The following is a 17216-nucleotide window of genomic DNA, read 5'->3' as shown; positions in this document are numbered from 1 at the left end:
AGGGCACATGAAAACTTGGAGCCAGCCCTCCCCTCCCACAACTGTAGCCAAATAACCCCCATTTTTCAGTGCGTAACTTGTATTATGAAGTTAATTAAGGTTGACAAGCTTAAGTAAGAAGAATTGATGCTTTTGGCATTCAAATGGGCACTGTAGCTGTGTTTCCTGTCCTCCTCTCACTGCCGACTTTTATTCCCTATTGACTTACATTGGGTTTCGTGTTTCGGGACGACCCCGACTTTTCCCTATAATCGGACGATCTTGCTCGACCCGACTTTTGGAAAAGTCGGGTTTCACGAAACGAAACGTGACCCTAAAAAACCAAAAGTCGCTCAACTCTACCACTAGCCACAAGGGTTCCAATGTTCACTTGAATTTCCTGGGGATCCGACAAACCCTTGCCGAAACTCCTCTCCACCTTTCACCAGGTCCAAAACCATATTAACTTCCAAAAAGAGGAATCCATATCCCAATGGATTCCCCAGACCAATTTCTAACCAACTTCAAGGACCCCCCCAACCACCAGGCTCCAGGTAATCCACTCAGGCCTGTGCTATCCGCCATCTTAAGTAATATAAAATAAGCACTTGGTGGGTATTCACCGATCCCTTTTTTTGTTAAATTATTATTAACGCCTTTATTAAAACAGAAATACAATAAAACATCAAAGCATAAATAATATTAACACGCTGGTAGGAGTCCTTGAAGCTCCGAAAATCTTGTGATTGCCAAACATAAAGTGAACATAAAATGTACCAACAATTACTCCCAGCCGTTACCCCACTAGCTCGGGAGCACCATAACCACAAGGGTTCCAATGTTCACTTGAATTTCCTGGGGATCCGAAAAACCCTTGCCGAAACTCCCCTCCACCTTTCACCAGATCCAGAACCATATTAAATTCCAAAAGGAGGAAACCATATCCCATTTGATCCCCAAGACAATATTTAACCAACTTCAAGGACCCCTCCAACCGCACAAGATGTGGGATAAGTGAGGATGAAAACCATGCAGGTTTACAACCAAGGTATAATGGAAAATATCCCATTGTAAGGTCCAGAAATAGACAGAGATGGGCAATGCTGTGTTATATGCTGTAACAGCCGCATGCTCCTCTACAGCAGTTACAGACAGACTCTAATCACCAGCTGCGCATAAATGGTAAGAAATATGTAGGTCTAATATAAGCTGCCTGCAGCCATAGGTGTGTGAGCAGAAAACTGCAAGTTCTGTATCCCAGTCAGTCACTCTACTGCATACAATTACAATAGACGAGAGACAGGGCTGAAAACTGGGCCCATGATGTGTTTTCCAGAGCAATGTGCAGCATCACACTAGGAGTGCCCACTCACTGCCCGCCATGTGCTGAGTTATTAGTGCACACTCAAATGTACCGAGTTACTCCACGATTATTTATTTTACACATGAAAAAACATAAACCATTCAGGTCTGTGCTATCCACCATCTTAGGTAATATAAAATAAGCTCTTGGTAGGTATACTCTGATCCTGCAAACATATGATGGGGACAATATACTGAGACAGGATGGATATATCCAGCAGGACAGCATGTAACATAAGAGGACTAAAGGTGGCCATAGCTACAGAAATTAAGCACTAAGCTGGAAGTCATGTACAGCCAGGAAAATGACCTGGAGACACAGGATGTCTAGACCCAGCATGATCCGTATACAGCAGAGTGAGGAGTGGTATCATGTATACAGACCTGTGGTACAGGTTAAGTATACAGCACAGGAATAGAGCCTTTACACAGATACCACATATAGCGAGTAACCTGGTTACACTGGATCTGCACACCCAGCCTCACAGTATGTAACAGAGATGAGGTCACATACGGATCATCAGACTCCATAACTGGGAAGGGGGGTAATCAGCACACAGCAGGGTCAGTATACAGTGCACTGACATGAAGTGGAGCCTCTCATCATCATACATATACCATCCCCCGACTGCTCCTCTCACCAGTGTCTCTAATACATGTGACTGCTCAGCTCCACCATAGTAATGGCAGACACTGTATGTGTCCCTGCTCTGTCCTATCATACATAAACCCAGAACTCATGAAGACTCTGTATAATACAGCAGTAATGTGGTATATCAGAAATGTCTGCAGGGAGGTCACACAAAAGCTGCCTCTACAATAAGTGAGGGAACATGGCAGCTAAATGAATTTCTGAGGTAATCTTGATCCCATATATGATGTAGGAGCTGATACTACCCTAGTACAAAATAGAAAAAACACAGCACTCAGTGTGGATGGAGGGAGGTGCACAAGTCGGGTATCCAGCCAACTAACAATATAGTACAAAAACTTGGCACTCAAAAGAAAAATTGATTTGACAGTTCCTTTATTGTAAAAGGCATCCAGTTAAATATACTTCTTTTACTTCTTTAAACGTTTTCGGTCATACAATTGACCTTCATCAGAAACAGAATTTTTTCACAGTTGGTTTTAACTGGGTATATTCATTAATAATGTGGAGAAACAGAGGTCTGGGAAGCAGCAGCTACTGAGGATGAAAGGACACCATTCATGTAGGAAATCACCAGACCCACGGGTTTGACACCTTAGGTTATACAGGGACCGGTAGATCCAATAATTGGTGTGGGTGTCCTGAAATTTGTACTGTAATATATTCAGGAAACTATCCTGTATTGTTTGTGACAGGCATGAATGTCCACAACTGGGTGCTGTGATTCTCCAAATGGTCTGTCCTGCCTAGGGAGGCAAGTGTGTCACAGGGAGAGTGAGTGTCTCTCATACCAGCAGCACATGCGTCCAGCCACAGACCAAGCGCTATTCCTCTGCACCCTCAGTGCTTCTCCTGAACAGCACGTTCACTCTCCCTGTGACACACTTGCCTCCCTTTTGAGTGCCAAGTTTTTGTACTATATTGTTAGTTGGCTGGATAGTACACACCACACAATGTCTGAGGTGAATGCAGAGTAGCATATCAAACATGTCTGCAGGGAGGTCACACAGAAGTTGTCTCACAGTCTGTGAGGAAAATGTAGCATGCACATGAGGGACATGGCAGCTACATGAATTGCTGAGGTAATATTGATCCCATACATAATGTAGGGGCTGATACTACACTAGTACATGATGTCTGAGGTGAATGTGCTCCTATCATCTGTAATGTGAGGTGATAACCCCAGTATTATACTCCCTGAAACTGCAGACATGCTTCCTCCTGTTCATCCTGTGCATGAAAGAGGGAGAGAGACAGATTTCCTGTTCTATATAAGCCCCACCCTCCTCACAGTAACCCACCAGGCACAGACATACTGGGCTTCTTCCTCTGAAAGCAACATCACTCTTGCTTAAAATCTACACCACTATACCAAAAAAGCTGCAGGAGTAAAGGTCCACCCATCCCCAAGTCATGTCCTCCTCCGCCTATGGCTCCAGTGGTTTCTTTCCTTCACTGCTTGCATCGGCAGGAAAGAATCTGCATCCTGTACTATAACAACACACATGAAATTATTGCCAAAAATGGAAAAAATAAATTATAGCTTAAATGTAGCCACTATTACCATTATTACAACTGTCACATCAAAGTTTTTTCATACGTTGATGCTGTCACGTTTATCGGTGCAGCAGAGGTAGACCAGTACTGCAATAGCAATATTATTAGACCCTGAATATATCCCTGCACTAAACTATCCTCTCCCTTCTATAACAACTTTTCCTGAACTGCTTCCTGAACACAGTGTGCCAAGCATCGCTTCATGAAATCTTATATAAGACCCTATCACATTATGCGGCAGGCCAATCACAGTAATGCCAGTATCCAACATGGCAACGGCATTACCGTGTATTGCGGGTAATCCCGGCATGTTCAAACAAGTGGGGTGGCGATACAACCATGACACTCGAGCATCCGCAATACTCGATAGAGTACCGAGCGTGCCCGAATACCCCGATGCTTCAGTGGGAGCATGCTCGCTGATCACTACTAAATAATATTTCTTATTGCTTGTGTCCCAAACACACATCAAAAAAATACGTTGTGTAAAATCTACACCCTGCATAGCTATAAAGACATCGCAAAGCTGGATTGATGCAAAAATATATTTTATTAGTTTTTCACTGCCAAAAAGTAAAATCAAGACTTCTGTGTACTCATGAAAGGCTAGTCATTAATGGGTTAAGCAACTTGTTTTCATTACGCTTTAACATATGACAGTCTTTCAAATTCAAAATAAATGTATGATCATATGATTCTTTGAAGTAATATTTGAACTCATGTTGTAATAATTAAATGTCATCCTTACTAATATGCATTGTTAATCAATTCTTACTGATTATATAAAGACCTTGTGCACCATAGCTAAAAGAGTTCTCTTTCTGTTATACAAGATTAGACAATGGATTCCAGCACCTGTAAGCACTACCATGAAGATGACTTTGATTCCAGAGAAAGTCTGGAGAATTATTTTTCAGATAAACCTGATATGGTCTTTGGAGAGGATTCCTTGATATTTCCCATTGAAAATCTTACAAAAACTTTCACAGAGGGTATGTATCTAATTATTCTTGAGTTTAATTAGTTTAACAAGATACAAAATAAGCAAACTTGGTTATATGGGGTTTGGGTAATAAAAAAGAGGTAAAGCACACTGCCCCATGCATATCAACCAAAGGGAGCATAGCAAAGCTCTAGTTATTACTTACAACCATATAGGCTTTAGGGTTAATAGTGTCAATGTTCCCTCCTCCGTGTTTCCCACACTTTAGAAAATATATTGATTGTGATAAAATGATCATTTAAGAATTAAAATTTCAGTTGGTACATTCACATGTGTAAATTTTGAGATGCAAATTTTGATGAAGATCCAGAGAAAATTCACAACAAAAGTTTCAGGTGCTTCATGTGGCCTTTCAGCTGATTTTGTTGTGAATTTTTCATACAAACTTCCCTTGAATTTGCCCTATAGATTAAAAATATGCTGTTAAATTCTGCACTCCTGGTAAATTTTTGTGCTAAATGGCATTTGAAGCATGTATATAAGGCTTCTTGAAAACTTATCTTAGACATCCTATTACTTTAAATGAGCAATGTGTGCTACAAGAATATCCATTGCTTTATTTTTTTTAAATCAATGGTATACGTGAAAATACAGCAGACTCAATGTCTCCTAAGTGATGTATATACACAAGTACCAGTGTCTCCTATGTGATGTATACGGCTTTCTTAGCGCCTCCTACATGATGCACAAACACAAATTTCAGTGTCTCCTATATGATGTATACAACAATCTCAGTGTCTCCTACATGATGTATACAACAGTATCAGTGTATCCTATGTGAAGTATGTTGCAGAGTCACAGTTTATTTTATGGTTACCATTTTATTGAATTCACACAAAGCAAATGATTGAACATTTGTATTCGGGCAAATCAGACTTTTTTGTAAATATTTAATGGTGGTGTTTAAATCTTCGGCTCTGTGAGTTTGACTCAAAAAATAAAAATGGCAATATTGGGTGCAGCAATAATACATGGCACAGTGGCAGATAGAAAAAGATTAATACTGTGGCACAAAATATTTAAAGTATGCACTATAATTATAATTAATCTTTAAAACTGTTAGTTTGATGTGGAAAACACAAATCACCATAATGTTCACAGCAGTCAGACAATACACAGTGATAGATGTCAAAAAAGTTATGCTGTGGCAAAATAAATTTTAACAGTCTGCACTACAAAAAAAGATGGAGGGTTCAACTCAGCACAAGTGACTTCAGACCTATAGTTCATCATGATCGGCTCTGCTATGACTACTGCTGTAAGGCATTATGGGGAGACCGGCCAGGTGATGTGTTAAGTCCTCACTAAATGAAGCAGACTTCATGTAGCTATACAGGCAGCTAAACCGCTATACCGGGGTCCAATAAGGAGACTGTAGGTTGAATCATTTCAGGGAAAATGGGGCTGAACTAACCATAATCCTTTGCAAAAGGCTACCAGCATGCATTGCAATGGAGGGAAATAAAAAGCGAAAGTAAAACACACAATAACAATGCGGTTATGACTCTGGTCACTAGATGGAGCCAAAAAACACTGAAAACATTTAACAAGCAGACAATCAGAGATTAGGAATTAAATGTCGGAGACAGAACATGATGTGATCTCTCGTCTCTATCTTATGCTGTCTGAAATCAATCAAGAATTATTCTGATTTGTTAACTACAGTGAATTTTGTAAAATTACATGAGTCCTGCTATTTATTACAGATCCTGAGCTGGCAACATTTGACTGCAGTAAATGTTCAGCCCCTATGAAAGCAGCCTTCCGTCTGTACAGTCAATATAGAAAGAACACCGTGAGCACAACTCAAGATGGTGCTAAGGTTAGGTTCCCAAACCATTAAAGCAACAAATATGAACCTAGCACTCAACTTAAAGGTATTTGTAAGGCGGTTTATTGTAGTACACGAAAAAAGACGTTTCGGTCAATGTGACCTTCTTCAGTTACGTGTGGTATATAGATTGTGTAGAGCTTATAGGCATCTATCAGAAAGGACGATGGTGCTTTAGGCATTGAGGAGAATGATCTCTCTAAGGTAATGAGCTTGTCAGTATATAGGAGAGGGGCACCGCATCTGGAGGCACGTTTGCCCCTCTCCTATATACTGACAAGCTCATTACCTTAGAGAGATCATTCTCCTCAATGCCTAAAGCACCATCGTCCTTTCTGATAGATGCCTATAAGCTCTACACAATCTATATACCACACGTAACTGAAGAAGGTCACATTGACCGAAACGTCTTTTTTCGTGTACTACAATAAACCGCCTTACAAATACCTTTAAGTTGAGTGCTAGGTTCATATTTGTTGCTTTGTACAGTCAATATATGATGACTAGTGTTGAGCATTCCGATACTGCAAATATCGGGTATCGGCCGATATTCACGGTATTGGAATTCCGATACTGAGTTCCGATACTTTTTGCATATCGAATACCGGAATCAGAAGTTCCCATAATGCTATGAGCCAGTTTGATTTGATTCAGCCAATGAGGAATCCTAAGAAGTGTGGGCACATCCTGTTAGGCATGTACTGTAGGCATGTTAACTAATGGCATGGCTGTGATTGGCTGCGAGCGGACCACCCAGCTGCTCCTCTCCCAGACACATGCTGAACAGTGATCTATGGAAAGTGAAACTAGTGAGGGAGGAGGAAACAACAGTTCTCATTTCAATGCCAGAACACCCCCCCTGGAAGTTTATCTTAGAAGCAAGAGATGATATCTTGGAAACCATGCAGACTAGCCACAGAAGGTAAATTACTTATTGTCAGCATTCTGCAGCCTAGATATGCACTGAGATTATGTGAAAAGCCCGGACAACCTGTTCTGTTATGTATTTCCGCCAAGTTGGATCGCCCGCCAGGACTGGTGGGGTACTCGGTACCAGGCCCGTTGGTTTCAATGGGAGATGTCACGGTAGCTGTGACCCGGTCCATGGCCCTGGGCATCCATTGTAAAAGGGAAATGTTGAACGTGTGGATGATGATTAAAGTTTATAAGTGAATGATTCGTGACGCCACCTGTGGTGTTCGGCAATGAAGATGTTAAGCCGATGCTGCAGACATCCTCTGGGACAGATGGTGTGGTGCAGCTTTGATGTTGTGGCCCTCCACAGGTAGGGCTGTAGTCTCAGGGCAGTGTAGATGGAGAGGTAATGAAGAGACATAGATGGTGCAGTGCCAGGCACAGAGATGTAGCAGTGCTGAGTGTGTTGGCACAGGAATAACTGGAGGACACCAGGGCATGTAGTTCCAAAGCTTTACTCACAGTCTGTTGTGCATACAGGTGCCCGCATCCATACCGTGTTCTTCGGGTCAGGGGCTCAGTCAATCTCCAAGCTAGATGAAGCACTCCGTTCCAACACTCCGCCAACATGTGCCTTTTCTGAACGTCTCCCTCTATTGCTACACAACCCCTTTAACCCCTTCACCCCCAAGGGTGGTTTGCACGTTCATGACCGGGCCAATTTTTATTTCTGACCACAGTACCTTTATGAGGTCATAACTCTGGAACGCTTCCATGGATCCTGGTGATTCTGACACTGTTTTCTCGTGACATATTGTACTTCATGTTAGTGGTAAAATTTCATTCAAATAACTTGCGTTTATTTGTGAGAAAAATGAAAATTTGGCGAAAATTTTGAAAATTTCGCAATTTTCCAAATTTGAATTTTTATGCCCTTAAATCACAGAGATACGGCACACAAAAAACTTGATAACTAACATTTCCCACATGTTTACTTTACATCAGCACAATTTTGGAACCAAAATTTTTTTTTGTTAGGAAGTTATAAGGGTTAAAAGTTGACCAGCGATTTCTCATTTTTACAACACCATTTTATTTTTAGGACCACATCACATTTGAAGCCACTTTGAGGGGTCTATATGATAGAAAATACCCAAAAGTGACACCATTCTAAAAACTGCACCCCTTAAGGTGCTCAAAACCACATTCAAGAAGTTAATTAACCCTTTAGGTGCGTCACAGGAATTTTTTTGAATATTTAAAAAAAAATGAACATCTAACTTTTTTTCACAAAAAAAATACTTCAGGTTCAATTTTTTTTATTTTATCAAGGGTAACAGGAGAAATTGGACTGCAAAAGTTATTGTGCAATTTGTCCTGAGTACGTTGATACCTGATTTGTGGGGGGGAACGACTGTTTCGGCGCATGGCAGAGCTCAGAATGGAAGGAGCGCCGTTTGACTTTTTCAATGCAAAATTGGCTGGAATTCAGATCGGATGCCATGTCACGTTTGGAGAGTCCCTGATGTACCTAAACAGTGGAAACCCCACACAAGGGACCCCATTTTGGAAACTAGACCCCCCAAGGAACTTATCTAGATATGTGGTGAGAACTTTGAACCCACAACGGCTTTACAGAAGTTTATAACGTACAGCGGTACAATTAAAAAATCATATTTTTTACACAAAAATGATCTTTTCACCCCAATTTTTATTTTCCCAAGGGTAACAGGACCCTAAAAGTTATTGTGCAATTTGTCCTGAGTACGCTGATATCCCACATGTGGGGGTAAACCACTATTTGGGCGCATGGCAGAGCTCGGAAAGGAAGCAGCGCCATTTGACGTTTTTGGCTGGAATTGAGATTGGACATCATGTCGCGATTGGAAAACCCCTGATGTACCAAAACAGTGGAAACCCCCCACAAATGACAACATTTTGGAAACTAGACTCCCTAAGTAACTTATCTAGATGTGTGGTGAGAACTTTGAACCCCCAAGGGCTTCACAGAAGTTTATAACATACAGCGGTACAATTAAAAAATCATATTTTTTCCACAAAAATGATCTTTTTCATCCGCAATTTTTATTTTCCCAAGGGTAACAGGACCCCAAAAGTTATTGTGCAATTTGTCCTGAGTACGCTGATACCCCACATGTGGGGATAAACCACTATTTGGGCGCATGGCAGAGCTCCGAAGGGAAGCAGCGCCATTTGACGTTTTTGGCTGGAATTGAGATCGGACATCATGTCGCGATTGGAAACCCCTGATGTACCTAAACAGTGGAAACCCCCCACAAATGACACCATTTTGGAAACTAGACCCCCTAAGGAACTTATCTAGATGTGTTGTGAGAACTTTGAACCCACAAGGGCTTCACAGAAGTTTATAACATACAGCGGTACAATTAAAAAATCATATTTTTTCCACAAAAATGATCTTTTCACCCTCAATTCTTATTTTTCCAAGGGTAACAGGACCCTAAAAGTTATTGTGCAATTTGTCCTGAGTGCGCTGATACCCCACATGTCGGGGTAAACCACTATTTGGGCGCATGGCAGAGCTCGGAAGGGAAGCAGCGCCATTTGGCGTTTTTGGCTGGATTTGAGATCGGACACTATGTCGCGATTGGAAAACCCCTGATGTACCAAAACAGTGGAAACCCCCCACAAATGACACCATTTTGGAAACTAGACCCCCTAAGGAACTTATCTAGATGTGTGGTGAGAACTTTGAACCCCCAAGGGCTTCACAGAAGTTTATAACATAAAGCCTTACAATTAAAAAATCATATTTTTTCCACAAAAATGATCTTTTCACCCTCAATTCTTATTTTTCCAAGGGTAACAGGACCCTAAAAGTTATTGTGCAATTTGTCCTGAGTACGCTGATACCCCACATGTGGGGGTAAACCACTATTTGGGCGCATGGCAGAGCTCGGAAGGGAAGCAGCGCCATTTGACGTTTTTGGCTGGAATTGAGATCGGACACCATGTCGCGATTGGAAAACCCCTGATGTACCTAAACAGTGGAAACCCCCCACAAATGATACCATTTTGTAAACTAGACCCCCTAAGGAACTTATCTAGATGTGTGGTGAGCACTTTGAACCCCCCAGTGCTTCACAGAAGTTTATAACGCCCGGGCATGAAAATAAAAAATTCGTATTTTTTCCACAAACATGATCTTTTAGTCACCATTTTTTTTATTTTCCCAAGGGTACCAGGAGAAATTGGACCCCAAAAGATGTTGTACAATTTGTCCTGAGTATGCTGATACCCCATATGTGGGAGAAAACTACTGTATGGACACACGTCGGGGCTCGGAAGGGAAGTAGTGACGTTTTGGAATGCAGACTTTGATGGAATGGTCTGCGGGTGTCATGTTGCCTTTGGAGGGCCCCTAATGTACCTAAACAGTGGAAACCCCCCACAAATGACCCCATTTTGAAAACTAGACCCCCAAAGGAACTTATCTAGATGTGAGGTGAGCACTTTGAACCCCCAAAGGCTTCACAGAAGTTTATAATGCCAGGGCATGAAAATAAAAAAATCGTATTTTTTCCACAAACATGATCAATTAGTCCCCAATTTTTTTATTTTCCCAAGGGTAACAGGAGAAATTGAACCCCAAAAGTTGTTGTCCAATTTGTCCTGAGTACGCTGACACCCCATATGTGGGAGAAAACTACTGTATGGACACACGTCAGGGCTCGGAAGGGAAGTAGTGACATTTTGGAATGCAGACTTTGATGGAATGGTCTGCGGGTGTCAGGTTGCCTTTGGAGAGCCCCTAATGTACCTAAACAGTGGAAACCCCCACAAATGACCCCATTTTCGAAACGAGACCCCCTAAGGAACTTATCTAGATGTGTGGTGAGCACTTTGAACCCCCAAGGGCTTCACAGAAGTTTATACTGCCCGTGCATGAAAATAAAAAAATCGTATTTTTTCCACAAACATGATCAATTAGTCCCCAATTTTTTTATTTTCCCAAGGGTAACAGGAGAAATTGAACCCCAAAAGTTGTTGTCCAATTTGTCCTGAGTACGCTGACGCCCCATATGTGGGAGAAAACTACTGTATGGACACACGTCGGGGCTCGGAAGGGAAGTAGTGACGTTTTGGAATGCAGACTTTGAGGGAATGATCTACGGGTGTCATGTTGCCTTTGGAGAGCCCCTAATGTACCTAAACAGTGGAAACCCCCCACAAATGACTCCATTTTGGAAACGAGATCCCCTAAGGAACTTATCTAGATGTGTGGTGAGCACTTTGAACCCCCAAGGGCTTCACAGAAGTTTATAATGCCCGGGCATGAAAAGAAAAAAATCGTATTTTTTCCACAAACATGATCAATTAGTCCCCAATTTTTTTATTTTCCCAAGGGTAACAGGAGAAATTGAACCCCAAAAGTTGTTGTCCAATTTGTCCTGAGTACGCTGACGCCCCATATGTGGGAGAAAACTACTGTATGGACACACGTCGGGGCTCGGAAGGGAAGCAGTGACGTTTTGGAATGCAGACTTTGAGGGAATGTTCTGCGGGTGTCTTGTTGCCTTTGGAGAGCCCCTAATGTACCTAAACAGTGGAAACCCCCCACAAATGACTCCATTTTGGAAACGAGACCCCCTAAGGAACTTATCTAGATGTGTGGTGAGCACTTTGAACCCCCAAGGGCTTCACAGAAGTTTATAATGCCCGGGCATGAAAAGAAAAAAATCGTATTTTTTCCACAAACATGATCAATTAGTCCCCAATTTTTTTATTTTCCCAAGGGTAACAGGAGAAATTGAACCCCAAAAGTTGTTGTCTAATTTGTCCTGAGTACGCTGACGCCCCATATGTGGGAGAAAACTACTGTATGGACACACGTCGGGGCTCGGAAGGGAAGCAGTGACGTTTTGGAATGCAGACTTTGATGGAATGGTCTGCGGGTGTCATGTGCGTTTGGAGAGCCCCTGATGTACCTAAACTATTGAAACTCCCCACAAGTGACCGCATTTTGGACACTAGACCCCCCAAGGAACTTATCTAGATGTGTGGTGAGCACTTTGAACCCCCAAGTGCTTCACAGAAGTTTTTAACGCTCGGAAGTGAAAATAAAAAAATCATTTTATTCCACAAAAATGATATTTTTGCCCCCAATTTTTTATTTTTCTAAGAGTAACAGGAGAAATTGGACCCCAAAAATTGTTTTGCAATTTGACCTGAGTAGGCTGATACCCTACATGTGGGGGTAAAACAGTGTTTGGGCGCATGGCAGAGCTTGGAAGGGAAGGAGCACCATTTGACTTTTTCAACTCAGAATTGGCTGGAATTGAGATCAGACGCCATGTTGCATTTGGAGAGCCCCTGATGTGCCCAAACAGTGGAAACCCCCAATTCTAACTCCAACCCGAACCCCAACACACCCCTAACCCTAATCTCAGCCCTAACCCTAACCCTAGCCCTAACCCTAGCCCTAACCCTAACCCTAACCCTAACCCTAATGGAAAAATGGAAATAAATACATTTTTTTTATTTTATTATTTTTCCCTAACTAAGGGTGTGATAACGGGGGTTTGATTTACTATTTATGGCGGTTTTTATATTTGGCAGCTGTCGCACGCTAAAAGACGCTTTTTATTGTAAAAATAGTGTTCGCATCACCACATATTGAGAGCTATAATTTTTCCGTATTTTGACCCACCGAGTCATGTGAGGTCTTATTTTTTGCAGGACGAGTTGACGTTTTTATTGGTACCATTTTCGGGCACGTGACATTTTTTGATCGCTTTTTATTCCGATTTTTGGGACGCAGAATGAACAAAAACCAGTCTTTCATGAATTTCTTTTGGAGGGGTGCTTTTACACCGTTCCGCGTGCAGTAAAATTGATAAAGCGGTTTTATTCTTCGGGTCAGTACGGTTACAGCAATACCTCATTTAGGTCGTTTTTTTATGTTTTGTCGGTTTTATGCAATGAAAACTATTTTATATAAAAAATAATTATTTTTGCATCGCTTTATTCTGCGAGCTATAACTTTTTAATTTTTTTGCTGATGACGCTGTTTTGCAGCTTGTTTTTTGCGGGACAAGATGACGTTTTCAGCGGTACCATGGATATTTATATGCGTCTTTTTGATCGCGCGTTATTACACTTTTTGTTTGGCAGTATGATAATAAATCATTATTTTTTGCTTCGTTTTTTATTTTTATTTTTTAAGGGGTTCGCTAAAGGGGTTAACTAATGGGACAGTTTTATAGGGCGGGTCGTTACGGACGCGGCGATACCTAATATGTGTACTTTTATTGTTGTTTTTTTTATTTCCAAAAAAAGGATTTATTTGGGGGAATATTTTTTTTTTTTTTCTAATTTATTTGGCGATTTTTTTTAATTTATTTTAACACTTTTATTTTTTATTTTTTTAACTTTATTAAATAGTCCCAGGTGGGACATCACTGTCCTGTGACAGATCGCCGATCTGTCACATCACAGATCACTGTGACAGATCAGCGATCTGTCACAGGCAGTGCAGAAGGCTTCCTCACTCCTGCGCTTTGCAGGCACTGAGGAAGCCAGCTTCCTGCAGGCCCCCGAAGGCCCCCGTCGCCATCTTGGATTCGGGGGCCTGCAGGAAAGGAGCCCCCCGCAGCAGCGCTGCACATTGCGCTGCTGTGGGGGGCTCAGGGAAGCACGGAGGGAGCCCCCTCCCTGCTGATGCTTCCCTTTAACCCCCGGTACACCGCGATCGTGTTTGATCACGGTGTGCAAGGGGTTAACGTGTCAGGGGCGGTCCGTGACCGCCCCTGACACATTGTGCCGGGTGTCAGCTGTGATAATCAGCTGACACCCGGCCGTGATCAGCGTCGCTCACCACGTGGGCGCCGCTGATCGCGGTAGACGTACTATCCCGTCCATGGGCATAAGGGCCCGGGTCCCATGGACGGGATAGTATGTTGGATGTCAGGAAGGGGTTAACATAGTCAATATCTTTGTAACTCTGAACGTCTTAAAAAAAATTAATTCCTGCTATTCCATTTGATTGGGCTAAACCTCTATGCCTTTAATGTCTCCTCCACCTCCCCCAATACATTCTACCTTATTCTTAGTTGTTTTCCTTCATGTAGAATTAACCTACAAGGAAAGTAAGGGTTTATTTTCATTCCGATATTTGTGTCCCATTGACTTGCATTGGTTTCCGGTATCGGAATCGGCAATATCCGATACTGATCTGATCCAATCCGATCTGATATTTCTCGATATCGGAAGGTATCACTCAACACTAATGATGACATTGCAGGAAGGGGTTAACAAAAATGCATCAGCTCTGTTTTGAATTTCCCATTCAGTGTTCAATGACACAATTTGACAATTATTCTGACTTTTCCACCTCTATGTATGTTTCAATATTTGGATTTTTTTTCTGCAGGTCATGTTAAAGGCAATATCTTGATTGACCTCAGTGTTGGTTCCTTGGTTCATCATTTGTTTGCAGCCTGTGACTTTTTCAAGCACATCATAGTGCTGAAGATGAGAGACAGATGCATCATGGAGCTGAAAAGATGGGTGGACGAACGTACTGGAGCGTTTGATTGGAACCATGCCACAAAACTTCATGTAGATAGAGTGGGAAAGAGGTGAAGTATATGTCCATAAATTAGGAAAACCCTCTGATGTCATTTTTGAATACCAAAGATATGAAAGCCGTTTTTAGTGTAATATCATTAATATCTATGGTTTACCTGATGTTACAATGCTCAATGTTTGTAGCTGTAGAATAAAAGGCACTGTTGGAAGGGTACAGTAGGGCTCTGCTCATATCATGTTTTGGTTAGAGATATAAATTGGGAGCATCCCAAACCTCAGCTCTAATGTATATATCCAACGTATTCAGCTGATTCCCCATATAGAGGCAAATGGTTGCCATTGACCAAGGTTGAAAAATTAGTTTTCCAAGGTATAATTTTTTTGCAGTGGCCACTGTACCAGAAAGACCAATTTTTGGCACTTTCCTGTTGAGTTAAAAAGTTTTGTCAGCATCTAATATTTTAAGAGAAAGCAATAAAACACTATTTTGGTTTCAGTTAGGAGAATGGGGACCTATGTCTACCTTCATTGCATTTGAAGGGAAAAAGAGCATTTTTTATCCACAAACTGTGTGAAAAGATAAGAAGTTATAAGCATAATATTTTGTGCTTCAGTCTTGGTTGAATTCAAGTATTTTCCCAACTGGAAGCCGATGATCCAGCACCAACCACTGAGCTCTAATGTCATCCCATTCAATGTGCGACAGTCACTTTCATCACGTTTCCCATTTCTTTCAGTGATCAGTTACAGGACAGAGTAGGAAAAGTGCGATCAGCCCTTCAACATGTTGTGAAATGTAACCTTGAGAAAGAAAATATGATGGAACCGATCGTCTTACCACTGGCAGATTGTGTCATGAGTGTCTGCCTCCTAGATTATATCTGCAAAAACCAAGGTAATTTCACGAATTATCTCAGGAAGTTCTCCTCATTGCTGAAACCTGGAGGACACTTCATATTAATTTCGTGTTTAGAGATGACATATTTCAAAGTCGGAAAAAACAAGTTCCATGCTTTCAGTTTTGATGCGGATTTCGCCAGAAAAGCTCTAGTTGCAGAAGGTTTTATCATTGACCGCTGTGTGATTAAGAAGAGAACGGCTGTGAGTGACCTTACTGACTATAAGGCTATGCTGTTCATTGCAGCTCACAGAGAGAAGTAGGTCTGAGATGTCACAATTTGAGTTTCCATGTCACGATATGTAAATCTTAAATTCTATCATTATCCTTAATCTGAATCTGGTGCGTGATACAAGTGTAAAAAAAACCTTATTGATCTGTCTTTATTGTAAAAACATGTTAATGATGATCCATTCATGTTTACTTTTTTGATGATGGGGTTGGATGTTTAGTTATAAATGTGCACACAATAAAGCAGTTTTAAGGCGACAGACGTTCGATTTATCTGTTTGTGTCATTTTGAAGCATAACATTTCTCACATTTACTTAGTATAAATTTTCCAAAAATTTACTTATGAACATTTTTCATATTGAGTGGGATGTGCCACATACTAAATACATAAAAGCATTCAGAATAAATCACGGTAAATGTTTAACAAATATTTAATGGCCATTTGCCAGTCATAAAATTGGCACCAATCAATGAAAGCAGATGGTTTAGAGAGTTAATTTTTAGGAAAAAGTTTCAATAAACCTCACAATTAGCATAAAAGGCCAAACAATTCCCATATAGCGTCAGTATTAGCTGTCCATCATATTATGTACAATACAGACTATCACATAACTGTTAAAAACCCAAAGGTATGAAATGGGATATAAACTGATGTGCATGCAGTGTGTAAGTGCACATTCACACTTGGCCGCTAAACTGAAAACAACAAAGACAGAAACATAATGATTAACCCCTTAGTGACAGAGCCATTTTGCAGCTTAATGACCAGGGCAATTTTTACAATTCTGACCACTGTCACTTTATGAGGTAATAACTCCTGAACACTTTAACGGATCCTGCTGATTCTGAGAATGTTTTTTCATGACATATTTTACTTCATGTTAGTGGTAAAACTTCTTAGATATGACTTTTGTTTATTTATGAAAAAAATATCTAAAAAATTTAGCAATTTTCAAACTTTACATTTTTATGCCCTTAAATCAGAGAGTCATATCACACAAATTTCTAATTAAATAGCATTTCCCACATGTCTATTTTACATCAGCACAATATTGGAAACAACATTTTTTTTTGTTAGGAAGTTATAAGGGTTAAAAATTGACCAGCGATTTCTCATTTTTACAACAAAATTTACAAAACCATTTTTTTAGGGACCACATCATATTTAAAGTCACTTTGAGGGGTGTACATGACAGAAAATACCCAAATGTGACA

At 40.9% G+C, this 17216-nt stretch overlaps 1 protein-coding gene across 1 annotated transcript; it reads left to right on the top strand.

Moving 5' to 3' along the window:
* The first annotated feature begins 4358 nt into the window (after nucleotides 1-4358).
* Nucleotides 4359-16258, top strand: LOC141097717 (indolethylamine N-methyltransferase-like). The gene is made up of 3 exons (XM_073585092.1): nucleotides 4359-4542; nucleotides 14714-14921; nucleotides 15609-16258. The coding sequence occupies exons 1-3, from the start codon at nucleotides 4392-4394 to the stop codon at nucleotides 16030-16032; spliced, it is 783 nt and encodes a 260-aa protein (XP_073441193.1). The 5' UTR covers nucleotides 4359-4391; the 3' UTR covers nucleotides 16033-16258.
* The last annotated feature ends 958 nt before the right edge of the window (nucleotides 16259-17216 follow it).

Source organism: Dendrobates tinctorius, unplaced genomic scaffold (genome assembly GCF_039654945.1).
Source record: "Dendrobates tinctorius isolate UK_male_01 unplaced genomic scaffold, ASM3965494v1 ptg000086l, whole genome shotgun sequence".
Lineage (NCBI taxonomy): Eukaryota > Metazoa > Chordata > Amphibia > Anura > Dendrobatidae > Dendrobates > Dendrobates tinctorius.
The sequence above is the reverse complement of the archived record's forward strand: the minus strand, read 5'-3'. Positions and strand labels throughout refer to the sequence as shown.